The sequence below is a fragment of the Hemicordylus capensis genome, chromosome 15 (genome assembly GCF_027244095.1).
Source record: "Hemicordylus capensis ecotype Gifberg chromosome 15, rHemCap1.1.pri, whole genome shotgun sequence".
Lineage (NCBI taxonomy): Eukaryota > Metazoa > Chordata > Lepidosauria > Squamata > Cordylidae > Hemicordylus > Hemicordylus capensis.
Genome location: NC_069671.1, coordinates 4,604,406 through 4,631,683, shown reverse-complemented (window position 1 = coordinate 4,631,683; position 27,278 = coordinate 4,604,406). Strand labels below are relative to the sequence as shown.

General features: G+C 48.3%; 2 protein-coding genes across 3 annotated transcripts; one reads left to right on the top strand and one right to left on the bottom strand.

The window, feature by feature from the left end:
* Positions 1-1,137: 1,137 nt before the first annotated feature.
* LOC128338022 (transmembrane protein 17B-like) lies at positions 1,138-7,461 on the top strand. The gene is made up of 5 exons (XM_053279880.1): positions 1,138-1,255; positions 2,882-2,985; positions 4,562-4,675; positions 7,103-7,355; positions 7,448-7,461. The coding sequence occupies exons 1-5, from the start codon at positions 1,138-1,140 to the stop codon at positions 7,459-7,461; spliced, it is 603 nt and encodes a 200-aa protein (XP_053135855.1).
* A 655-nt stretch (positions 7,462-8,116) lies between these two features.
* P2RX6 (purinergic receptor P2X 6) lies at positions 8,117-25,222 on the bottom strand. Of its 2 annotated transcripts, XM_053279129.1 has the most exons (12): positions 25,089-25,222; positions 21,712-21,862; positions 20,777-20,848; positions 19,938-20,013; positions 18,850-18,943; positions 17,431-17,511; positions 16,598-16,739; positions 15,673-15,782; positions 12,707-12,800; positions 10,919-10,984; positions 10,366-10,443; positions 8,117-9,006 (listed from the first exon to the last, which is right to left on the bottom strand). In XM_053279129.1, the coding sequence occupies exons 1-12, from the start codon at positions 25,220-25,222 to the stop codon at positions 8,968-8,970; spliced, it is 1,137 nt and encodes a 378-aa protein (XP_053135104.1). In that variant the 3' UTR covers positions 8,117-8,967. The 2 variants fall into 2 exon arrangements, with proteins under 2 accessions (XP_053135104.1, XP_053135103.1); XM_053279128.1 differs by having other exon boundaries at positions 8,117-10,443.
* Positions 25,223-27,278: the final 2,056 nt, after the last annotated feature.

Below are 27,278 nucleotides of genomic sequence, written 5' to 3'. Positions count from 1 at the left end.
CTGTGGCGTGGAGCCGTGCCGTGCCGACTCACAGTCGCCAAAAGGGGGTTAGCAGAGCACTCTCTCCACTAACCTCACTTGGTGAGGGGATTAAGCAGGCTAACAGCTGTGCGGCTCCCGGCGGTTCTCACAGCCGCTCGAAAGCAGGCTGGGCTCCCTTCGCCCGCTTTCGAGCGGTTGTGTGAATAGACTCAATGAGGCTACTCTCACAGGCAGGCAAAACTAAGGAAGCCTGGCTCGGTTTTGCCTGCGTGTGAGAACTTCCGGGCCTTCAAAATGAGGTTAAGGAAGCAAGCACGCCCTTAAGCTCATTTTCCCCATCCTCTTCCAGCTCCGGCTGCTTGCAGCTGGGTCTGGTAGACAGCGGGGCTTGCGGCCGGTATCGGGGGGATCCCCATTGCACGGTGCATTGTGGGAGTTCTGGGGACCAGGGCAACATGTCCTGGTTCCTGACCCTCCGTGCTGCCCGGGGAGGCAGCTGCACATGTGGGCGCACGATCTCCACGCCCAGACCCGGGGTAAGGATCATCTGTGGGGAGATAAACTTTTTGAGGAGAGCTGGTCTTGTGGTAGCAAGCATGACTCATCCCCTTAGCTAAGCAGGGTCTGCCCTGGTTGCATATGAAAGGGAGACTAGAAGTGTGAGCACTGGAAGATATTCCCCTCAGGGGATGGAGCCGCTCTGGGAAGAGCAAAAAGGTCCCAAGTTCCCTCCCTGGCAGCATCCCCAAGATAGGGCTGAGAGAGATTCCTGCCTGCAACCTTGGAGAAGCCGCTGCCAGTCTGTAAATCAGCCAGATTTACCCTGAAGTCCCTGCGATATTTCTGAGAGCACTTCACACACAATTCGGGGCTCGTTATGCCCCAAACCCGCATCAAAGCCTCGCGGGGAAGCCTGCTGTCTGAAAAGCCTCCTGTCCCAAGCTGCATACAGGGTTGGGGTGAGCAAAAAGGTGGAGGGTGAGTTTCTCCCGCCTGAGCCCCAGAATGAGCACAGCAGGATTAATCCTCAGTCGAGCAGCAGCATGTGACAGCTGGACTGTCCAGCCTTATAATGCAATTAACCGATCGTCTTTGTAGCATATCCAGGTCAGGAGCAGGTGGCAGGGGGGCAGAATGCGATCCGTGTCAGGGGCGATGGCGTGGCAGACCCCGTTGCCTCCCAGCCTCCGGAAGGGCTTGACCAACTTCAGCGGCTCCCTTTTCATTAACAACAAGACCGGCGACTGTGGTGTGGCCCAGACCTACAACCCAGGTATGAGATTTGCGAGGGGGTCGTGGTCAGCATGCCAAGAGGGTTCAAATCCCTGCTCAGCCAAGAGGCTCGCTGGATGGCCTGGGGCTACTCGCTGTAGAATTGTTGCACTGCAGAATGTTAGAGTGGAAAGGGGCCTTAGAGGCCAGCTAGTCCGTCCACCCCCCCTGCTCAGTGCAGGAAATTGCGACAACAGCCCTGACAGATAGCAAGGAACACACAAAGCTGCTGTATACTGAGTCAGACCCTTGGTCCATCTAGCTCAGTATCGTCTTCACAGACCGGCAGCGGCTTCTCCAAGGTTGCAGGCAGGAATCTCTCTCAGCCCTATCTTGAAGATGCTGCCAGGGAGGGAACTTGGAACCTTCTGCTCTTCCCAGAGTGGTTCCATCCCTTAAGGGGAATCTCTTCCAGTGCTCACACTTCTAGTCTCCCATTCATATGCAACCAAGGCGGACCCTGCTTAGCTGGGGACAAGTCATGCTTCCTACCAGAAGACCAGCAATCCTCTCGCCACCCCACCTCTGTTCGAAAACCTCCAGGGAAGGATTCCGCACAAGCCTCCCACTGTTGAACAGCTCTTACAAATATCTAGCCCGAACCGGCTTCCTTGTAATTTCAACCCATTGATTCTCCTTCAGCAGGAGCAACAGGGAAGAAACCTGCTCCTTCAGGGACTTCCAACCTTGGGTTTCCAGATATGGTTAGACTACAACTCCCGTCATCTCCAGCCATGATGTCTAGGGATGATGGGAGTTGTAGTCCAACAACATCTAGGGACCGATGGTCAGAAACCACGGTGCTGTGTGAGAGCAACACAGAACGAGTCCGTTTCTGTGCGACAGCCCTTCCGATAGTGCAAGCTGGCTATCATATCTCCCCTTGGGCTTTTCCAATAGGCTCTGATCTTTTAACTGTTCCCCATAAGATCTTCTTGCTTTCTCTTGAAGTCTAACCTATCCCCCAGAGTTGTTCAGAGGATATAAGAGGGGATGAGGAGAGGGCCCCATATAAACCCTCTTGCTTGGTGGAGAAAGGGTGAAATAGTTTTAATAAATATTGTTATACACTGCCCAGAGCCTTTGGATGGATAGGGCGGTATAGAAATGCAATAAATATATCAAAATACAGCAGGGGCTCAGATGGGCAGCCCATTTGACATCTCACCCAGGGACGCTGGGACCGTAATGATAATTTTAAAAAATTGATTTGCACTTATAATGCTCCCCTTTTTGGACACTGGATTCATTTCCTGCAAATATGGTCGCTTATACAGTTACGGACAGCTTAGGAACTTGTGTTCAAGTGTTGGGAGACCTGATCCCAGAGTGTTTATTTATTAATTATGTCATGTCGTGCATGTATATACCACCAAACACAAACCTCTCATGGCAGTTTACAGTCGGCTAAAAAGAACTGCCAACAATAAAAACCAACCATTAAACCCAGGTGATTAAAATTTAAATGGACACGAAAAATGTATATCAGGTGGTATAAAAATATGGTAAAATAAAATCAGGAGGGAAAGAGAAAGAGAAAGAGAAAGAGAAAGAAAAAAGAAAGAGAAAATATATACTTGCTTGCCTGGGCCAGCAAGTATATATATATATTTCCCTTCCTGTTCAGGCCACGAAGTCCTCTCCAGCCTGCCCCTGCAAATGATGCTCTATTTCAACGCCTTCTACCTCCCCTTCTGGTGCCTGTCGGAGGGCGTCATGTTGGAACTCAAGGTACGGAGGGACCGCCGCTTTTGATTTCCCCCCAGAGGGCGGTATTCACTGCTGCCGATGCACAGGGGCATCCCACGGATGGGGTGCACCGGGAATATGCCCTGATGCCCTGTGGAGCAGTCCGAGGCTGCAGAGAGGGCTTATGAGGAAAACTGGGTATCCGGGGACATGGCGTATGGGTGGGTGTCTGCTTTTCAAAATCCACTTTTGGAGGCCGACATGATGGAGCCCAGAGTGGCGTACGGGGTTGTGTTTATCCACACAAACAGACCCGCAAGGTCGTTCGGCTGAGAGGAGTGTGACTGGCCAAGAATCGCTGACAAACTCAGGGCTACATGAATTTTCCGGCAAAGAAGTTCTCCGAGCAGTTGACATTGAAAAGAAGACGAAGAAGCGGGTTCCCTGCCCGTAAGGAGCTCACAATCAAAGGGAGACACTAGCAACGGTCACTGGAGTGTGGTATTCAGGGTCAAATGTAAAGAGAGGCACTTGGAAAAGGTGTCTCTTGCCCAGGTCGCAGAGGTGATTTCTGAACTGCGTGCCTGAAGATGGCTCCCTGTTCCAAAAGGGCTCACAGTGAGGCCTGGAAAGCTAAAGTGTGATGTCGAGTCGGTGTCGACTCCTGGCGACCACAGAAAAGCCCTGAGGTTGTCTTTGGTAGAATACAGGAGGGATTGACCATTGCCATCTCCAGTGCAGTATGAGATGATGCCTTTCAGCATCTTCCTAGATCACTGCTGCCTGATATAGGTGTTTTCCATAGTCTGGGAAGCATACCAGCAGGGATTCGAACTGGCAATCAGATTCGAACCGGATCCGGGGATTAGAACCAGATCCGGGGATTAGAACCAGATCCGGGGATTCAGATCTGGCTTGTTAGTCAAGTCATTTCCCCACTGTGGCATTCGGTGGCTTATACCCAGCTTAAATGTTAGGGGGATGCCAGAAAAGTGGGGGGGGCAGCTGATGTGGTCCCCATCAGTACAAGCAACATTCCCTGACTGGCTGCACAACATCTTACTGTCTGCGAGCTTCTGTTACTGCTCAGTCAGCCTTCTCATGGCTTACGTCCATGGCTTCTTATCTTATCCTCTGTAGAAATGGCAGAGCATCGCCTCTGCTCTTCTTCCTTAGCAGAGTGAGTCAGGAGAAGAACAAAAAGTATGCTTAGTAGGGATGGGTGGGCAACAGGCAGCATGGAGAGGAAATGGTGAATGATGGAGCTGTCCAGTTGCATTTAAGCCCAGTCATGTTGATTCGGACACATTATGTGTCCGAAGCATACTTCGGACACATGATACGAAGACCCAGCTCCCTTGAGAAGTCTGTAACGCTGGGGAAAGTTGAAGGAAAGAGAAGAAGAGGACAACCAGCAGCAAGGTGGATGGACTCGATGACGACATCCATGAATGCACCACTGGGAGACCTTCAAGGCCAGGTTGAACACAGATCACCCTGGAGAGAATCTATCAATGTGGTTGCTAAGAGTCAACACCACCTTGACGGCACTTAATCAATCAATCAATCACGTTGCTTTCCCCTATGTCTCCTTCTAAGCCACGTTTCCTTCTTACAGTATAGTCTGCTGCCCACGTACTATCAAGTTCTCCTTGTCGCTGCATACCTGATGCTCATTGTCATGGAAGGTTTGCGTCTATTCCTGGGATACATCGGAAACTTGCAAGAAAGGGTAAGATTCTGGGGGACCCAGGTGCCATCCTTCACCTAGCTCAGGGATTCTCAAGGTTGGGTCCCCAGATGTTATTGGACTTCAACTCCCATAATCCCCAACCAAAGGCCACTAGGGCTGGTGTGATTGAGAGGGTATAAAATTGAAAGTGGTGTAAACCACGACGTCTTATGGTGCTGGTTTAAAACCGCAGTTGAAATCTGTCGCCTCCTACAATGGGCAAATACAGCTATTTTTTTGCAACACAGATGCAACATTATAGGGCTGTAACACAGCAATGAAATCAGAAAGAAGGCATAGGAAATGTGAATGGCACCTTGCTTACAGTGCAGGAACTGTGATGTCAAGACACAGGCAGTAAGGAAGGACACTTAAGGGATACGTCGTGACACTGTGGTAGCGTGCAATCTGGAAAGCACCCTGCAGCCATCTGCAAATATTTGAAATGTGCTCAGCATTTCCAGTGCTGACGTTGTGGATCTGAAGTGCATGGCCCGAACTTGAAGTTCAGGTTTGCAGTTGAATGTGACATTTGATCCCAAAGTCTAAGTGCCTCTTGGACTTCTGGGCCCTGCTTGATGAATCTCATTTTAGCAAGTGTTAGAACAGGAGATTTCATAAGCTGCTGGCCATCATAGGAACATAGGAAACTGCCATATACTGAGTCAGACCATTGGTCTATCTATCTCAATATTGTCTTCGTAGACTGGCAGTGGCTTCTCCTAGGTTGCAGGCAGGAATCTCTCTCAGCCCTATCTTGGAGAGCCTGCCAGGGAGGGAACTTGGAACCTCGATGCTCTTCCCAGAGCGGCTCCATCCCCTGAGGGGAATATCTTGCAGTGCTCACACATCAAGTCTCCCATTCAGATGCAACCAGGGCAGACCCTGCTTAGCTATGGGGACAAGTCATGCTTGCTACCACAAGACCAGCTCTCCTCTCCTCTCCAAGACTAGCTCTCAAATATGGTCAAAAGGCTTCACACCCTTGTATGTCAACTAGGAAGTTTCCAAATACCTAACATTGAAATTGGAAATCTAAGTAAAATATTGAATCTTGCATCAAATGCAAAATGTTTGGTAAATATTTATCTTATTTTTCACTTTATATTCTGCCCTTCCTCCAAAGCAAGGATTCTCAAATTTGGGTGCCAATTTTTTTAGGAGTACAACTCCCATCATCCACAGCTGCATCAGCTGAAGGCTGTGGATGATGGAGCTGCAATCCAACAACAATACCTGGAGACCCAGGTTTGAGAAACATGCTCCAAGAAGTTCTGAGCAGTACGGATCGCTTGCTTGCCTCATTTTATTCTCACAACAACCCTGTGAGGTAGGTTAGGCTGAGCGGTAGGCTCAGGGGAACCCCGTGAGTTTTGTGGCTGAGTGGAGATTTGCACCCAGATCACCCCGGTCCTCGAGAACCCTCCACCTTTTACTGTGCTCTTAAACTCCGTTATCCAAAGCCTGTGAAGATTCAATATTTACAAATTTGGGGAGCAAATTGGTTTTAATAAAGAATTGTTTCCAATGCAGCCTGGAAGGTGGCTTCTGGGAGCGATTTTAGGTGTGAGATTTGGGCCATGGTAGGTAAAGCTGAGCTGAAATTATTATTTATTAATTATTATTATTTATTTTATTTCTATGCCCTCCCCTTTACCACCCCATTTGCAGGCAATGGAAATGGAGGTGCCATTTAGGTGTTTTTAAAGGAGGCACGAAATAGAGCGGCAGGGAATTATTCACACATGGCTTCATGCTTCGGGGTAAATGTTGAGCGAAGCCACTTCGAATCACACTCGTGGCATTGAGGGAAGCAGCCCCTCCCCTCTGCTCTTGATGCAAGTTCACATGGCATTCCTCTGGGTTTTGCTTCTAGCCAATAAGGGGGGGGGAGTGATTTCTGAAGCCCATATCTGCATTTCTAAAGAGAGCATCCCTCTTATCACGCTAATGATTCCACATCAGTGCCTCTCCCTATTTGCTCCGGCCGTTTTCAGAAAAAGTCGCTTAAAACAGCATTTTAAAAACCCGGAAATAACTCGAGATAAGCTAGAATTTGCAAGACAAAGCCGGATTTGTGTGTGGAGTGGGTCCAAGGATCTCGAAGGGACTTCGGGGTAAGTTTGGCTGGTGTGTGAATGCACACACTCTCTTCCGGAGGAGATTCGGGGTAACAGCCCTGTCTATAGAGCCTCCAGGTGAAATAGAGCCACCAGTTTATAAACGATAGATTGGAAGCCTTCAGGAAGACTGTCCTCACTGTTGCCATGAAACTAAAAAGGTGGCTAAAAAGGTACACTGGTTTCTCCCTGAATTCATTCCCTGACGCTCTCAAAAATGTCCGGCTGATGTTCCCCACTGGGCTTTGTCGAGGCCCGACTGGCTTTGCCCTAGAAAAGACTACCGCTCCTCTCTCGGCTCCTGCAGGTTCCGGAGCTGGCCGGCTTCCTCCTCATCTCCTTCCTGATAGAACTTCCCATCCTGCTGTTCATCCTGACTGACGAGCACACCATCAGGTTGCCACTGGAGATGGCCGTGCACGGGGTCCTCCTCCTCTTCCTCGCCTCGGAGATCACGGCAGCTTTCTTCGCCCTCAGAGCGATGACCAGGCAGCTGGCGATGCAGTTCTACCTGAAGCAATTTGAAGAGGCACCCAAGAGGCCTGGGCAGCTGGTCATGGGTGCGAGAGGCAGGCCATGGGGGGAACCCAGTCGGGGTAGCCAGCTGTCCGTGAGCCCTGGGTCCGTCCCTCTCCCTGCACCGTCTCGCTAGGGGACCCGTTATAGCGAAAAGCACTGTTTTCTGCAGGACGCTTTGTTGAAGCTGTACATCCAGTGGCCATCTGGGAAGGCGGGCTTAGACAAACGCCCACAGAAACCGAAACAGCCTTTCCGGCTCTCGTTTCTGTTGGAAGTGAAGGTCTGTGCACTGTCTCATGTCTCAATGACAGAGGGGAACAGACTAGTGAGTCGGAGGGCTAGAGGGGTCAAGACATTGGTCATTCCTCCTCTCTATTGCTCTGAGACTATCCCTTTGATATGTAGATTGCTACTCTCAGGGACTTCCTTCCTGCCTGCCTGCCTCCCTCCCTCCCTTCCTTCCTCTCTTCTCCCTAACACACACGCTCGCCTCTCTCTCTGCACCATGTGTGCAGAGATGCATGCAGCATCTCTCTGCATCCAGCTAGCTAGCTAGATCAGAGATTCTATCTCTCCACTTTCCTATCTAGAATGGAGTTCTCCAATAAAGACTCCTCATATTGATTTGAAACTATGAACTGGCTCCAAGTTTCTTTTGGCTCTTAGCTGACACGCATGCCTGGGCAGACTCCGCTGTGTTGTGCCTCTGTGCACTCTGCTGTAATAGAAGGGTCTCTCTTACCAGAGAGAATTCCCAACAGTTTCCACGACGGGAGCAAAAAATAAATGGTGATGAGAATACGGCACCCAAGAGCCTTTCATTCTGATCGTGCTGATTGACTTCAAGGCAGCTTGTCCAATTGTGCTGACTTTTTATCCTGAGCCGGACCAGTGGTCTGTCTACTACAACAACAACTATTTATACACCGCTTTTCATCAGAAGTGTCCAAAGCGGTTTACATAGAGAAATAATAAAGAAATGAGATGGATCCCTGTCCCCAAAGGGCTCACAATCTAAAAAAGAAACATAAGATAGACCCCAGCAACAGCCATTGGAGGGATGCTGTGCCAGGGACAGATAGGATCAGTTGCTCTCCCCCCTGCTAAATAAAGAGAATCACCACATTAAAAAGGTGCCTCTTTGCCCAGTTAGCAGGGCTTACGCCAAGAGGCAACAGTTCCCCAGGGCTCTGGGAGAGAGAGAGGCCTTGCTCGACTCTGCTCCCTGAGAGCCTTTAAAGCAGGGTGTCGCAATCTTGGGGTGATGAGACTACAACTCCCATCATTCCCAGCCACAATGGCCAAAAGGGAGTTGAAGTCCAACACGATCTGGGCACCCAGGATTGAGAACCCCGGCTTTAACATTTTTATTTATTACATTTATATCCCACTCTTCCTCTGAGGAGCCCACATGGTTATGTCTATCCTCACAACAACCCTGTGAGGGTCAGGCTAAGAGAGAGAGGTGACTGGCCTGGGGGTGTCCAGTGAGTTCCGTGGCTGAGTGGGGATTTGAACTCGGGCCTCCTCGGTCCTAGTCCATATGACAGCTCTGCTTCCAGAAAAACGAAGCTTATCCAAAGAGCTAGTCCTCTTGAACATCCGTCATGCATCAGGCCTTGCTTTATCATCTGTCCACTCTGTGGTACTGTACTAGGTAGCCACATTCCCTTTGTCCTTGGGGGGCTTTGCCTGCGGAACAAGAGAGAAGAACATTCAAAATTCTTCCTCCCTCTTAGTGGAAGCAAAGTGTCTTTGGGGGGCACCGTTGGAGAGTGAGGCTGCTGGATCAGTGTAGCGAGAAGCTGGAGGGGGGGAGGGAGGGAGCTGCACCGATGGGGGAGGGAAAGGATCACCAGAGGGAGAAGGGCTGGAGGCTCCCCCCAGTGATGTGGTCACAAATTCAAAAGTGCAAGCGCTCCCCATGATAGCCCCCATAGCCACACCCACCATGACAGCCACGCCCCATAGCCATGGCCACACCCCTCACTTACAGAGATGCAATTTTGGAGGTTCTGTTACAAGATGTCGAGAATCATGACGACTCCAGGAATGGACTAAAATGAGTGACAGGGAATGCCCTCTGAGATGCACCAGTCCCTTCCAAATGGCTATAGGATAGGAATGCATGGAATTTCCGGATGGTCATTGGCCATTCAGAAACGCAATGCATTCCGTGGCCATTTGGAAGGAACCAGAGCATTTCAGTGGGCATTCCCTGTCATTCGTCTTGGGATGTCCCAGCAGTAGTCCAGTGTAGGATTTGCATGCTGACGGTTTCCATGAGAAGGCAGCATCTCCAGGTAGGACTGGGAAAGACTCCTGCCTGAAACCATGGAGAGCCGCTGCCAGTCAGTGTAGACAATACTGAACTGGATGGACCAAGCGTCTGACTTCAGTCAGCTTCCTATGTTCCTGAGACAGGAAGAATGGTAACAGCTAAGATCATGCTAAGATCCAAATACAAATACGATACGGATACGATGATAATATGAATACGATACGAATACGATGAATATTTATATACCACTTTTCAACAAAAGTTCCCAAAGCGGTTTACATAGATACAAACAAACAAACAAACAAACAAACAAACAAACAAACAAACAAACAAACAAACAAAACAATTAAATGACTCCCTGTCCCCAAAGGGCTCATAATCTAAAATTAATTGCAATCCAGTATTCAGTGTTGTAACAAACTGTTGGAAGAGCAAGAACGCCCCCGCCACCCTGTCCCCATGCAATTGCCTTTGTGCACAAAGCATGAGCCTCAGCTTCGGGCCGATTCGACACTTCTCTGCACCGGAATGTGAGAAGGAGTGCCAAATTACAGGGCAGGATTACAGCATGCAGGTACGACAGAAGCAATGTGTTTGGGATGCAGGAGGCTGTGGGAGTAAAAATCTGTGCAAAGGCAGCCATGTTATTAAAAATAAAGTTCTAAATGGGCATGTTTTGCCAAAAAAATAAAAGGGAGTTCTAGATTGGCGCGATCTGTCAAAAAGCCAAACCAAACAAACAGAACCCCAAAGTTCTGAAATGGTGATACCTCCTCGTACTTCTCACTCCGATAGAATTCTGCTTTCGTATCGAGGTACAGCAGAACCAGGTCGCAAACGACGGTGGCCTAAAAGGGTAAAATGCTTCCTTTATTGTTGAATGTGACATAATTCAAGGTAGGGGTTCCCCAGCTTGGGTCCTCAGATGACTACAGCTCCCATCATCCATAGCTCCAATGGCCTTAGTGGCTGGTGATGATGGAAGTTGCAGTCCAAAAACACCTGAGGACTCAAGGAGGACTCAAGCATTTTTGAAAAGTGAAAGTAGTCGGTTGGAGTGGGGGAGACCGCTTGTGCATATTCATAAAATATTTAGGGGGGGCAAAGAAAAATTTAGGAGGCGGGCCTGGCCTAGCCCCCACCCACACCCCCTGGCTACAGGCCTGCATCTTCCTGGCATGGTTCCTCCACATTCTGAAACCAGGGCCACAACGCTGTGTCAGGGGGTCTTTCCAGATGTTGCATTTCTATGTCAGGGATGCTTGCCTCATCCAGCAGGCTGGGTCTTTGATCAGCAGAGATTCTGGGGCTGGGCATACTTACAGCGCCCAGGAGGGCAACTCCGGTTCCCAAGTTGATAGCTGTGGGAATGATGCTAAACTTCCCAGCCTGAGTTAGAGGATGGGAATGAGAGAGAGAGAGAGAGAGAGAGAGAGAGAGAGAGAGAGAGAGAGAGAGAGAGAGAGAGAGAGAGATGTTACTGGAGCACTGCTACATTTAATTATTTATTTCATTTCATTTTATTTATATACCCTTCCAAAATGGCTCAGGGCAGTTTACAACAGACTTCCATTTAACATTTGAAAACAAATTTCACTCAACATATGAAAACAAATTTGTGATTGAAGTTCATTACCAGGATAGGTCTCTTGTGCGATTTGGTAGCAACACACCTTCCACATAGCATGTTATGAGGGGAGGGTTGTCAACTGACCAAAAGAAACCAACCTGGACCACTCTTGTGCTTTTAACAGCAGGGGTCGGCAGGAACCAGCAGGGCATTTTTCACACAGCTGGCTTTACCGTGAGTTTACTGTGAGGCTTTACTGCAAATTCGAAGTTGCCCCCCAAAACCGACACCAAAAAAGTTGGGGAGGGGGTTTGCCCCGGTTATCAATCGGGCTATACTCTAACGTGCAATGAAAAACTCGAATTCTGTGTGAAGTACTGTCTGATAACTCGCAGGGGACTTGGGGGTAAATCTGGCTGATATGTGAACGCACCCCCTCCATACCGGAGGAGATGCGAGCTAAAAGCCCTGCGTGAAATACATCCTGGTGAAGGTTTTCATAGCCCAGAGAGAAGCACTGTAGCCCTTCTTAACACTGAGGGGCCGTGTTCCTGTTGAAAACACAGGAGCAAGGCCCACTGGAAAGTTGGCATCGCTGGGCGGGTGCGGCTGGTCTCTTTCTAATTCTCTCCTCTTCGTTCTTTGCTTATATGAGGCACATCTACCTAGCCAGAATATCTGGGAGGCAGTAAAGAAAGGAAAGATCGTGCCACTGAGTCGGTGTCGACTCGTAGCAACCACAGAGTGGTAGAATGGTACCTACCACATGGTAGAATACAGGAGGGGGTTACCATTGCCATCTCCCGCGCAGTATGAGATGATGCCTTTCAGCATCTTCCTATATCATATGAACATAGGAAGCGGCCATATACTGAGTCAGACCATCGGTCCATCTAGCTCAGTATTGTCTACACAGACTGACAGCAGCTTGTCCAAGGTTGCAGGCAGGAATCTCTCTCAGCCCTATCTTGGGGATGCCAGGGCAGGAACTTGGAGCCTAGATGCTCTTCCCAGAGCGGCTCCATCCCTTAAGGGGAATATCTTACAGTTCTCACATCTAGTCTCCCATTCATATGCAACCAGGGCAGACCCTGCTTAGCTAAGGGGACAAGTCATGCTCGCTACCACAAGACCAGCTCTCCTCCCTTAGACCACTTCTTGCTGCTGCTCGATATAGATGTTTCTGGGAAACATACCAGCGCCGGGGATTCAAACCAACAACCTTTTGGTCTTTCGACGGCTGGAGCACAATGAATCACTTTAATTTTTAATTGCACGGTTTTGTATGCTGGAAGACACACGGCCCAAAGAAAGGGGGTTCCGAATGAAGGCCTGAGCAAGGTTAATGGAGGTTGAGCATCCAACAGAGATTTGCGACAAAATGAGGAGGGAGGGAGGGAGGGAGGATGCTGAGCGGATCAGGAGGAGGAATCAGCACAGCTGGAAGGCAGGAAGGGAAGTGTGCTGAGAGCAGGGCCTGCCATTCAAATCGACCCCCCAAGGGGGCTCACGCACTTTTCTGGGGCCATTCCGGTCCGTACCTGGCCGTGGACGGAAATGTCAAAGCGGATGCCGTAGAGTTTCAGCAGGCTCCTGTAGTGCCGGTTCAGGGGGCCCCAATAATAGGACGCGGTTCTGAAAAGAAACCATGGAGATGAAAAACACACCTGTGTTTGGAAATGGGGTAAGAAGATGAATACGTCTGCTGCAGAGGACGTGACATCTGCTGCAGAGGACCTTCCCTTGGGTAGCAGCCATCAGTGAACTCTCTGCCCCACTCTTCTTCGCCGGGCAACACCCTCTCAGATAGGGTTGCCGTGTTCTGGCTTTCCAAATCCAGGTGCCTAATTTGCATATTATGTAAATTGGCTTGAAAATAAGAGCCAGCGTGGTGTAGTGGCTAGAGTGCTGGGGAGACCCGAGTTCAAATCCCCATTCAGCTATGAAACTAGCTGGGTGACTCTGGGCCAGTCACTTCTCTCTCAGCCTAACCTACTTCACAGGGTTGTTGTGAAGAGAAACCTAAGTATGTAGTACACCACTCTGGGCTGCTTGGAGGAAGAGCAGGATATAAAACGTAAAATAAATAAATAAAAAATAAAATAAAAATGTTTCAGCAAAATACCGACTGCACATTTTGCTCCATAACTCCACTTCTACAAGGGCTGGAGCTCAGCTTTTTCTTTTTTCTTTTTAAAGAAATCTGAAATCTGGGTGAATCTGAGTGGGCTACGCAATCTCGGTGTGGTGGTTAAAATCTGGGTGAAACTCAAAATGGGGGGTGGGCATGGCAACTGTACACTCAGACGACGTAGTGAAGTCTTTCCTGGCAATGTATCTCTTGTCACACACACACGCACCTGCATCACACACACACGAACAGGCACCTGCATCTCTCTCTCTCTCTCTCTCTCTCTCTCTCTCTCTCACACACACACACACACACACACACACACACTCCATGCTCAGCATCCCAGTCAGTCTCCTTTACTAAGGTCAAAGCAACTGTTGCTTGTCCTTCTCTTCTTGACTCAGAACTTGGGTTATGGTCCTGAGAACCCCAGCTTTCATTCAAAATAGAAACACGGTCCCTGTTGAAAATGAACATGATTCCTCTCCAACAGGACGTTCAAGCAAACGTTTCCACAGGACGTTTCTATGGGAAACTCAAAAGAACACGATTCGGGTTGCTGTTGAAAAAGAACATCCCTTACGGTTCCAAAAAGATGCTTGAAAGTAGTCAAAATCTCAGAAGGCAGAGAATTTGGTGCATAGGTTTGGATATATGTTTCTTGCGCTGAAGAAGGATATGCAGGAATTGAGAGTTCAATAAAATGGCTCCCTGTCCCCAAAGGGCTCACAATCTCAAAAAGAAACAGGAGATAGACACTAGCAACATCCACTGGAGGGATGCTGTGCTGGGGATGGAGAGGGCCAGTTGCTCTCCCCGTGCTAAATATAAGAGAGTTGCCACTTTTAAAAGGTGCCTCTTTGATCAGGGGACGTTATTCATGGAGTTACTCATGAGAACTCCCACTAAAATTAATAGGACAAGTAAACTTGATCCATTAATTTCAATAAGACTGCGTATGCATAACTTAATCTATGCTAACTGGGTAAAGAGGCACCTTTTACCGTGGTGATTCTCTCTATTTAGCAGGGGGAGAGCAACTGGCCCTCTCCACCCCCGGCACAGCATCCCTCCAGGGACTGTTGCTGGTGTCTGTCTTATGTTTCTTTTAGATTGTGAGCCCTTTGGGGACAGGGGACCATCTTATTTATTTATTGCTTATCCATGTAAACCGCTTTGGAAACTTTTGTTGAAAAGTGGTATATAAATATTTTTTGTTGTTAATCTGGATGTAAGCCACTGATTGGAGTAGCCTGTCTCCTTAACGGTAACACTTAAATGTGTGTGCATGTAATTCATAAAAACAAGATGTAAACAAGTGTTACTGGCTTACCTCCAGATTACGTTACTGATAAGCCATTTTATTGAAATTAATTTGAACTAGCTGGCCTGGCCCAGAGCATCTGCACCCCTAGTTCTCTCTGACTCTCCCCCCATTCAGCCCCATTTGGTTCTGCCCCCCCCAGTTCATTCCCACCCCCACCCTCCCTTGGCAACCAGGATTCTCCTTTCCCTTGCTTCCAAAAATAATCCGTTTCAACCACTATTTGCTGCCGCCGCCGCCTAGTTCGTCACCACCTTTCTTCTTTGCCCGTCTCCACTGCCGTTTCCTCGCCAGACCAGCCTCCGCCACCGTTTCCACCTGCTTTGCCTGCCCGCCGCCATTTTCTTCCCGTCCGCCCTCTTCCCCCCACTCGCTGGCTGTGCCGCCGCTCGCTGGCGTTTTGTTTCTCCACTGGCCAACTGGCCAGCTGCCGCCGCCACCGCCATTTCCCCCCTCCCGGCCATCCCATCACTATCCCGAACTCTCGCAAGAGCTGCCACACATGGGATTAGTGACAGGTACGCCTAGGAGAATTAAATATATACATTGGGAGTACTCAGTACTAACTTCCTGAAGCCTGTCACTCAGGCTGAGGGGAGGGGTATGCTGAGCTTCAGCATATAGTCAGCCAATTTGGAGCAGCCTAATTGGATAATTATGTGCAGCCTAATTGGGGAGAGGGTGTCTCCTGCTAACTGAACATTCCCTGCTAGCTGAACAAAAGTGGCACCTTTTCAAAGTGGGGATTCTCTTTATTGAGCGGGGGGGGAGCAACTGGCCCTCTCCGTCCCCAGCACAACATCCCTTTGTTTAGCTTATGGTGTTTTTTTTAAGAGTGTGAGCCATTTAGAGGAGGCTCACATTTAGATCTGTGTCAACCGCTTTGGGGACTTTTGTTGAAAAGTGGTATATGAATATTCACCGTCTCCGTCGTCTCCCTCTCTGCAGCCGACACATCACTGAGGATGCGTCAGCTTCAAGTGGGCAATCTTTGGTCAGGGAACAAATCATGAGGCTGCAACGAGTGTCAGCTTTCATTCACACAGTCCCACCTGAAATTGTATTTCTTATCCAGCAGGTGGAAGGAATAGCGCGGCTGGCATTCTGAAGGAGGCCGGTCTAGGTCGCAGTTCCAGTCGATGCGCAGGCCGATGGCTCCCCCCTGTGTGGGAGCCGCAAAACGGATTAATAAAGCCGCAAGGACAGAAGGACAACTTGTTGGAGATGCAGCTCCTGAGGGCATCAGCTCTTAGCGCCAGCAACCCTGTCGACCACGAGTGGCATTGGGGGTAGAGATAATGAACGAGGGAATCCCCTCTCTGATCATGCTTTCTCTGCTCTGATTACCCGTTGTTAGACTGATAGTGTCAGATGTCATTCTCTTACCTGGAGGCTTTATACACAGGGCTTTTATTTCAAATCTCCTCCAGAATGGAGTGGGCCAGACCACATATTAGCTGCATTTACTCCAAAATCCCTGCGGGGTATCAGAGACCAGTACAGACAGGACTCTGTTTCCCCCCAAATTGAAGCTGCACATTCTGGCTTAGCCCGAAGTATGTCTGGCTTTAAAAAGTCCTGTGGAGCCCTGTGGTCATCTTTGGTAGAATACAGGAGGGGTTGACCATTGCCTCCTCCCTCACAGTATGAGATGATGCCTTTCAGCATCTTCCTATATCGCTGCTGGCCCATAGAGGTATTTCCCATAGTCTGGGAAGAAACACACCAGTGGGGATTCGAACCGGCAATCTCTGGCTTGCTAATCAAGTCATTTTTCTGCTGTGCCTTTAGGTGGCTTATAAGATAATTAGGTTTATTTTCTATGGCTGAATCCTAGCAGGGACATACTGGCTCCTCCTGGTGGTGAGCCCCCAGGGACCCCTATGCCTCCTCCATGCACCTGGCCCTCGAACCCGTGGCATACACCCAACAGAGTTGACGCTCTTCCTGTCCCACAATGCAGGAAAAGGGACCTACCAAGAGCGCCAGGTCCTCAAAGCTCTCTCCAGCGGCTCTGACCATGTCACGGACATAGAAGATGGGGCAGAGAGGACTATCGAGGGCGTCATATCTACATCCTTTGAAGTAGGAGTCATCGGTGGTCTTCAAGGTGTTGGTCCTAAGAGAAACCCAAAGGAGAGTCTTTGGAAAGCCTGTTCTCTGAGCAACGTGAAGCTATCGGTAGCCACACGGCCTTTCCTCCCAGGCAGCCCCAGCATTTGCCTGACTTGACTATATACCTACCACCGCCCCCAGCCCCAGAACTCTTCCTGCCTATTCTACAACCTGATCTGTATCCCCAGCTTGTCCTGTTCAGCAGAAGTCCCTTACAAACTGAACTAGTCTGGATGTCCACCACTATTGTCTGTCTCCAGTCCCAAAGACCCTCGGCCTAAGGACATAAGGAAAGCCCTGCTGGATCCGGCCATCTCCTCCAGCATCCTGCTTCATGCAGTGGTCAAGAAGTTGCATCTATCTGGGAAGCCTGCAAGTGTGGGAAAGAGGGCAATTCTCTCTCCTGTTGGTGCTCCCCTCTAGTCCTGAAGGAAATCTACTGCTGCTCTCCTGTATTCTGCCAAAGAAAACCACAGGGCTCTGTTGGCGCCAGGAGTCAAAACCGGCTTGACGGCACACTTTATTTTACTTTATCCAGGCTAGTAGCCCTCGATAGCCCTGTCCTCCATGAATCTGGCTAATCTCCTTTTTAACCCATCCAGATCTGTGGCCATCACCATGTCCGCAAATGCCATAGTTCAACTACACATTGTGTAAAGGAGGTACTTTACCCATTTAAGGATCACAACCCTTACCTGGAAAAGTTAAACTTGGTAAAGTGGACAGCGTTTTTGATAAAAAGAGTAAAATTCTCTGCTTCACCCAAGAGTGGTTTCCTATATGGGAATCAGAAGAGATGAGTCAACGAATGAAGGATTCCTGCACGCAACAAGGGGTTGGACTAATAATAATGAATATGTTGTTAATTATTAATAATAATTAATAATACACAACTGTATTGGTTAGCTGCCCCATAACAAGTTGTTCTCTGAGTAGTTCACAACACACCATTAAAAAATCCAGTAGTTTTGTATAAGGGCATTATAATATTAGCAGGGTTTTTTTTTAATGATTCCACGCATGGAATTGGCCCTTTTCACAGCGGCCACACATTGAGTTGACCATGTCAACAAGCTGTCCATCAAGCCCAAGATCCCTCTCCTGGTCAGTCAACGACAGTAGGGGTGTGCATGGAAACAGCAGTGGCAGTTCGATTCAGATTCGAACCGAATTTGAACCGAACTGCCGGTCTGTGAACTGGTTTGTTAGAACTGGCTGGCGGTTCGGTGAGTATCCAATAAAAACACACGAAATGTATCAAATCATCACACACGCACACCAAAATACAGTACAAACCAATGTAAAACAATTTTAAAACTTGGTGGGGTTTTTTTTTACATTAATTTAAAAAATCAAGTTTACGAACTAGAAGGTACAATAATCAATCATGTCGGTGGGCGGTAATGTCGGGTGAGGTACTGGGAATATGATTGCCTGCTGCAAGCCATCCCAGTTGGGTGGTACAAGCAGCTGACATCAGTGGTCTGAGATCGGACGTAGGGTGGAGGAGATCCACCACTCAAGCAGCCTGGCCAGGATTGCTCCCAGCAGATGATCGTTTCCTGGCCCTCCACCTGACATGACCCCTGCCCTCACCATCGATTATCAGGAGTGCACACAGCTCCGAAATCAAAACTGGCCTCTCCTCCATCTTATATTGGATTGTGAGAGCCAGCCGAGATTGGCCCATACTGGCGAAACTTGGAGCAAACAAATTTACTGGTGAAAAACCCCCAAAACCTTGATAACTGCTGTCCTGGATATGTTTCTCTCCGAGGCTGGAGACAGGCAATTGTGTGTGTTTTTTGCTTTGGATAGTTAAGACTTGAAGAGAGGCTGCTGTCTGTGCCTTGTCCCACTTTTACTTCTGGCTAAACAGGTCCGGTAGGTTTCTGCATTGCTTAAAGGAAAACCTGGAACACCTGTCTGACCAAAATTGCCAGTCGGTACACTCCATGGGAAGTTAAACCATTTCCAGCTCTTTAAAAAATGCCTGTTTCCAGCCTGAGAGTTCCGACTGATGGTGGAGATTTAGCCCTAATGCTGGGCTACTAACAGAGACGCATCGTGTGTCACGTTGGCGGCTGAAATGAGAGCAAGGCCAGCTTTTGTACCTGGGCAAGGTCTTGTTTTCCACGGGACACCACCCGTAGATCTCGCAGGTGCTATGGGAGGTGTTGTAGCTGACACACTTTCCTGTTTTTATTCCTGCAAGAGAACAAAACCCTGTCTCAGTTCTGCCTTCTTCCCTGCAGTCTTTGCTTCTACCCATAGCATCGCTGCCACCTCCTCAAAAAGAAAATTAGGGTCACCAGATATCCAATGGAACCCAATCGCTCCAAAGTCAAATTTCCTAGAATGGTTGGCTGGTGGTCCTCTTTATGGCAGAGGTTGCCAACAAGAGGGGTCCTGCATTTCAAAAAGGACCAGAGAAGAAGGAAGCTCAGGGGGGAAGCAGATGCGTTGCATGCAGGAAGGTCCTGGGTTCAAATCCCCGACATCTACAGTGAAAAAGAGCACAGGTGGCAGGACTGGGAAAGGCCTTTCTCCGCATGAGTTCCTGGAGAGCTGCTGCTGGTCAGAGTAGATAGCAGCAAACTAGATGGAACAAAGTCTGGCTCTGGTTAGGCAGCATCCTATGAAACACAGGGAAGAGGAACAATTTGTGACTAATTTCTTTTTATAACTCTGGGGCGCTTTCCAGATTATTTGCTACAACAGCGGTAAAATGCTTCAGCTTGGCAGATCACATTGAAAACGTAAAGAAAGGGTCAAGAAGTTGTTTATTGTGCAAAGCCACCAGCAGGGGGAGCAGTCTTTTCTAGCTTGCACAAACTCCGACAACGGGGAAATACAGCTCTTTTTTTTTTTGCAACGTACATGCGACGTCATAAGATTGTAACACAGCAATAAAACCCGAAAGGAGGCATCGGAAATGTGAACGGCACAGTGCTGACAGCGCAGGGGCTGTGATGTCAGAACACAGGCAGTATGGAAGCATGCTTGGCGGACACGTCATAATACTGTTGTAGCCGGTAATCTGGAAAGCACCTGAGCGAGGAAGAAGTCTGGGAAGGATGCAGAGGAAACCTACAAAAATGATGGTGTGTCTAAGCAGGCTGTACCTGCAGGGCAAACTAAGGTCACTGGCGTGGAAAACGACAGGCAAGATGCACGACGGAAAAGTGTCTGCGGTGCATACCATTTCCATGGGCTACCGCCTGTCCTGCGGTGCAGTCCAAATCCCCCTTGCAACGTCCATCAGGAACAGAAGGGTGCTGCAGAAGTTGAAGCGTGAGAACAAGGAAAATGAGTGACTCTTCTTACTCCAAGAGAGCAGGTATAAAACGCCCCCCGTCCTGGCTTCCTGGAAGCATCCTGGGAACTGCACACATTTATTTATTGATTGTTCAATTTATTTACTGCTTTTCATTAAACTAATCGCAAAGCGGTGTATAATATAATTAAAGCAATTTCATAACTAAAATACAAAAGTACAGGTCATATAAATATACACATAATATCAGTCAATCAATCATCTTTAATACGGTCCAAGACCAGCAGAAGAGAAAGCAGCAGAGCATGATGAAAAACAAATTATGAAACCATCAAACTATATTATTTTAAATATGCTACTCTAATGCTATAAAGCTATAATATAATACTAAAAGGCTGCTACCCTTACAAAAGAGGGTAGCTATAAGAGTTTTAAAATCATAAGCGTATCAAATGTGGAATATATAAAATGCAAAAAGCAGTGGCTAAAACAGAGCATATAAAATAAAACATTTAAATAGGAACTCTAAAAATAACAGTATAATCAGGAGTTTAAAAGTATGCAGAGCTGATGCAGGGAATGGTCCAGCAGTCACGACCTGGCAGATTCTACACGCTGCCATGCAGAATTTGGCGGTGTTATACGTCTTTATGAGGAGACACTGTTGGGAGATGCAGCCAACTGGATCTCTATTAGTGGGTCTCTGTTAGGCCATGAGCACTGACCAACGACTGGCAGAGGAAGAGGGAAAACAGGTGACGTACCTCTGGGCATGATCCTTGCTCTTGCTTTGGGGTAGCAATGAGATTAGTCACCAGAAAGAATACATTTTCTCCCTAAGAAGTTTGGGGGGGGAAACAACATGTCTTAGAAAATAGATATATTTCTATAAAGTGTCATCCGCTGGAGAGAGCACACTGGGTGTGATCTGAAGACATGTAGGTTAAAAGTCCTATTTGCTCATGACTTTGCTAGGTGGCCTTCCCGAGGAAGTGACACTCACGGAGCTGGCTGTACTGTGAATAGGATTGCAAAGTCCCCCAGAATTTAGGGCAGTCCCCAGATTTTGGTTCCTCCACCCAGCTGCTAGATTCCACCCAGATTTACACGGATTTCAAATGCGCTGCCCGGATTGCCCGGATTTTACTCTGGATCCGATCACATGGGAGGGCAGAGAAGGAGGGGAAAGTATACAAATCTGTCCAATAAATAAACAAGCAAAATGCAAATTAGTTGCCACCTAATTTGCATGATATGCAAATTTGCATTATATGCAAATTGGGCCACCTGGATTTTGGAAACTTGAATGTGGCCACCCTAACTATGAGGAAGTTCAAATCGGCCACTTCAGAAGGCAGAATAGCCACAAAGGGCAGTGAGTGGGAGACAGGGTGCTTTGATCCACAGGGCCCAATCCACCGAGACATTTGTTCACACCCACACCGTTAAAAAGAACAAGAGTTTGGTAATTGCATCACCATCTGCAAAAGTTCTGGGCCCATTAAAAAAAAAACACCCAACATTTGCATGCAAATATTTCGATTCTCTTTGTTGCAGTGTACACGTTTAATCGGCATTATTACTACCCATGAATTAGCAACGATAACAAAACATGTCTGTCTCCACGGCTTTGGAAGCAGAATTCCAAATTGGGCCAGGCAAGCAGCAATTCTTACGCCATTGTGGAGCGACAACATACCTGAGGGGGCTTGACGTAATCTGCCACATCCCACAGCCTGTCTCCCAGCTCCCTGATATGGATGACTGAAATCCCTTTCAGTTTGGTGATGACAGATACATGAGGGTCTGTGTCCTTTTCTTGGTAGCCCTTTTTGGTTAGGAGCACCCATCTGCGGGGAGAGAGCACGGGGTGGGTGTGTATGTGTGTGTGTGTGCATTTTTCACCCAGCAGGCTTTACCCACCAGGGAGTTATTCGCACATGGCTTCATGCTGCGAGGCGAACGTTGAGCGAAGCCACTCCGAATCACACTCGCGGCATTGAGGAAAGCTGCCCCTCCCCTCTGCTCTCGGGTTTTGTTTTGATGCAAGTTCACATGGCATGCCTCCATGTTTTCCTTCTAGCCAATAGGGTGTGTGTGGGGGGGGAGTTCTCTAAAGCCTATCTCTGCATTCCCAAAAGAGGGTTTCCCTCTTATCACGTTAATGATTCTACGTCAGTTGTGCTGGTCAACGACCGTAATAAAGATTATTATTATTATTATTCTACGTCAGTGCCTCTCCCTATTTGCTACGGCCATTTTCAGAAAAAGTCACTTAAAACCAGGCATTTAAAAAACCCGGAAATAGATCGAGATAAGCTAGAATTTGGAAGACAAATCCAGTGTGGAGTGCTTTTAAGGATATTGAATGGACTTCGGGGTAGGTTTGGCTGGTGTGTGAACACACACACTTTCTTCCGGAGGAGATTCGAGGTAACAGCCCTGTCTGTAAAGCCTCCAGGGCATTTTTCACACAACAGGCTTTACCCACTAGGGCATATTTCACATAGAAGGCTGAATTGCGAGGCTTTACTGTGTCCGAGTTCGAAGTCGCAACCACAAAACCAACACAAAAAGTGTATTTTTTCATAAACTGAGTTACACTCTAACGCACAATGAAAACCCCGAATCGTGTGTGAAGCGCTCCCCGAGAGCTCACCTTGCAGGGACTCCGTGGGTAAATTTGGCCAATATGTGAACGCACCCCCTCCATTCCAGAGGAGATGCGAACTAATACTGGGTGTGAACGGCTTCGTTCCCTTGTCATACACTTTCCATTGACTCCCTGGCAGTTTCCAGGTGCAATTCAAGGTGCTGGTTGCCACCTTTGAAGCCCTAAACCAGGGGTCTCAAATGGCAGCTCTTCAGCTGTTGGGACTAAAATTCCCATCATTCCCAGTCAGAAAAGTGGGTAGCAAGGATGGTGGAAGCCGTAGTCAACATCTGCAGGAGGGCCACAGTTTCAGTCCAAGGACCAAGCACCTGATCGCACATTACCTTGGTGCGTGTTTTTCAGGGAAATCTCTCCTCCATGTGGCAATGCCGGAAGGAGAAGGAGAAGGAGAAGGAGAAGGAGAAGGAGAAGGAGAAGGAACAACTTCCCTGTGGTTGTGCCCAGACTCTGAAACTCCTTCTCCTGGGAGGTTCATGCTGTACCTCTACTTTATGATTTTCAGCTGTTATTGTTTCTTTAAACAACATATTACATTGTTGCACTTTTGGGCTAAATTGAGAGATTGTCTTGTGGTAGCAAGCATGACTTGTCCCCTTAGCTAAGCAGGGTGTACCCTGGTTTGCATTTGGATGGGAGACTACATGTGAGCACTGTAAGATATTCCCCTCAGGGGATGGAGCCGCTCTGGGAAGAGCATCTAGGTTCCCAGTTCCCTCCCTGGCAGCATCTCCAAGATAGGGCTGAGAGAGATTCCTGCCTGCAACCTTGGAGAAGCTGCTGCCAGTCTGTGAAGACAATACTGAGCTAGATAGACCAATGGTCTGACTCAGTATATGGCAACATCCTATGTTCCCTATGAGGGAGTCAGAACTGACAATGAAGACACTGAAGTGGTGAATCGCTTTGGCCTTTTAGGATTGACCGTCAACAGTAAAGGATCCAACAGTCAAGAAATATGTCGCAGACTAGCACTTGGTAGGGATGCAATGAAGGCCTTCGAAAGGATATTTAGATGCCGTGACGTGTCTACACCTACAAAGATTAGAGTCGTTCGGACAATGGTTTTCCCCGTGACACTCTATGGATGTGAAATCTGGACTTTGAAGAAGCAAGAGAGAAAAAGTATTGACACTTTTGAACTTTGGTGCTGGAAAAGACTTTTGAGGAGACCATGGACAGCCAGGAAAACAAACAAATAGATCATAGAACAAATCTATCCACAATTTTCACTCAAGGCACAAATGACCAGGCTCAAACTATCCTACTTTGGACACATTTTGCGAAGACCCAGCTCCCTTGAGAAGTCCATCATGCTTGGAAAAGTTGAAGGTAATAGAAGAAGAGGACGACCAGTAGCAAGGTGGACGGACTCGATGACAACAACACTGAGAGACCCTCAAGGCCAACTGGAAGACAGATCATTCTGGAGAGAATCTATCTATGCGGTCGCTAAGAGTCGACACCGACTTGATGGCACTCACTCAATTAATCAAATAAACAGTAGAGCTAAACATGCACAGTTGTTTCAATGGCACCTGTGCCACAAGGGCCTAGGTGAGTGGTATATGGTATTTTTCTTAAATTTCCTGCCTAGTATTGCGGTCGGGCATGCTTTAAAGCGAGCAAGGGTCACAGCTCTCCAGAATTTCAATGTCGATTGGACATTATTGTTTCACTATGTTTTTATTGGCTGACATGCTGCACAGCACCCAACGTGCGCTTCAACACACTGTGCCTGCAGCTGAGCAAGAGTGCTCCAAATAATTGCCCAGGGGCACGGCAGCCATGGCAAATGCTTGCCTTTGCATAACAGCTCTCCTGTACCACTGTGTGCACGTTGTGTCAAAGTGTACGTGGGACACTGTGCAGAAGGCCAGCCAGTGTACGCCACCCAAAGCAGCAGCGTGCTGGGGGCCGTTGGGATATACATGTTTTAAATAAAGAAATAAATATCTCCCTTCCTCCAGGGGCGGAATAAGCTTTTTGCCGCCCTTTTAACTTAAACAAAAAAGGTTTGCTAAAAAAAAAAAAAAAAAGGAAAAGGCGGGTGGGCTTTCTCCTTGCCCACGCCACCCTTTTCGCAGCTGCCGCTGCCCACAGAGAGGGGCGGCAAAATTTGTGGGGCAAAATTTGCCGCTCCCCAAATTTGGCCACCCTAGGCAAATGCCTGCTCTGCCTCTCCGTTAATCCGCCACTGACTTCCTCCCCTGGATGTACTGAATATCCCTCCTGCTCCTGCAAAGCCTCCTGCAGAGGAGGAGCCACAATCTCCGACTGCAGGCTGTCCCTGATGGACCTCAGCCGGGAACCTCACAAGCAACACCCTCGAGCATCTGCCTATGACTTGCAAATGGGACACTGTCCAGGGCCCCCTTCCTTCCTTCCTTCCCCTCGCCTCTTACCCAAGGATGTACCCCAAGATCCCAAGCTGGACCACGCGATGCAAGAGGCCGACCTTCCTGTTCCTGGTCAGGGCAAACTTCTCCGTTTTATAATCCAGGAGGCCGAGGCAGGCGCTGCTCCAGACCTCCTCCATTGCCGGTTGGCTGTGAAAGAGCAGAAGCGGCAGACAGCTGAGCAGACTCACACACCGCTGCCTGCCTGGCCCGCTGCCCAGACGGAGCTGAAAAGTCCAGCCAGCCGCTTTTCAAAGCCTGCCCAGCAAGGCATCTCAGTCGGGGTCGGCAGCAGGAGGTGGGAGAGAGGGGCTGAAGGGGGCTTCCTTCGCCCTCAGGAAGGGTGGTGTTGACATTGGCCCTCTCTCCTTGACACACAGGTCTGCAGTGCGCAACACACGGCAAGGTGCAGGCCATGCACGGATTTGCACTTCCATGTACAGAGACAACCTTAAAAAACAAAACCAGGGTGCTTATACTGAATCAGGCTCTTGGTTCATCTAGGTCAGTTTTGGACACTGACTGGCAGCAGCTCCCCAGGGCTTACATAGGAAGCTGCCATATACTGAGTCAGACCATTGTTCTATCTAGCTCAGTATTGTCTTCACAGACTGGCAGCAGCTTGGAGATGCTGCCAGGGACTGAACCTGGGTTTTAAATCTGGGACCGGGGTGTTCACTCTTTAACTCCACATAATACAACCATGTAAAGCTGCCTTCCGAGTCAGAACATTGGTCTATCTAACTCAGTACTGTCAACTCTGACTGGCAGCAGCTCCAGGCAGGTTGTTTCCCCTTCATCCCTGCTTGGAGATGTCAGGAATTGGACCTGGGGTCTGTTACATGCAAAGCAGATGTTTTACTCACCCCCAAGCAAAAATAAATCACTCAATTATATGTCATTCATGCATGCAGCACTTTAAATGCACATCTGATTTCTCCTCACAGGACTGCTGTGAATACTTACTCTCTCACAGTAGGTCAATACTTACTCTCTCACACACAGCGTTATTCGGAAGAGAAAAATTGGATTTTTATCTGCCTCAAGGCCCTTGGAGGAAAGAGGCAGGATACATATATTATTACTATTCCCATTTCACAGATGCAGAAACTGAGGTTTAGAGACAGGATCACTGGAGCCCTCACATTTGCTTTAAATACTGTTTTCTGCAAAAGGAACTGTGATGGGAAAAGAACTCAAAGGTGCGAAAGAGGGGAAAGAGAAATATTCCAAGCTGAAGACACAACCCTCTTATTTTTTCTAGATTATATTTTGAAGCAGACTAGGACTTGTGGAGGTTTCTAGCCCTCATGTGGAGGTTTCTAGCCCTCCTATCCCACAAACCCTGGGATGCATTATTGCTCCAGGATGTCCACCCAAGCAAGACCAGCATGCCCTCATAAGAAAAACAGAAACTAGATGTTTTCTGTGGTAGACTGCCTTTGAGCCTGGAGGTTCCATTTTGCTATGTTCATGGCCATTGCTGGACCTCTCTTCTTTTATGAATCTATCTACACCTGTGGCCGTACCCACATCCAGCAGTCTGCAAAATCCTGCATCCTATATTTGAGCAGGCTTGAATCCCTGAATATCTCATTGTGTGTGTGTGTTTAAGCATTCTAGCTTTTTTAAAAAAAAGCATTCTGGGGGGAGAAGAACCAAAGGAGACTAACCCAAAATTGGGTTTTATCCTGGAATAGGAAACACAATATGCTTAATTCATAATAAGTGAGGCCAGAGTCGTGCATTATTTTCTTTATCATGTATTTGTTTATTGTATTTCTATACCGCCTGATATAGAAATCTCCAAGGCGGTGTATGAATTAAAACATAACATATAACAGTCAAAATGCATAAAACAGATAAAATCTCAAATCAATTTAAAACACATTAAAATCATTATAGTATGCAGGTGACCTTGGAATTCTAGCTTTGCATTGTGGAAGAGAAGAAGGGGGGGGGGGGAGTTTGAAAGTTTGGATGTCATTCTTGGGAGGACTCGAACCCGTTACTTCAGGGGGGCTCCGGTCCAAACGCTTCCCAAGGACAAACCGGCCCCGCGCCGTAACGTAAACAAGGCGGGCACTGACGTTGCCTATCACCCCAACGGAAAGACCTAATAGGCTCCCTCCTTAATTGCGCCGCCTCCAAGGCGTCTCGAAGGCAGCCCGCCTCTTCCGCTCAGAGCCCCGCCTC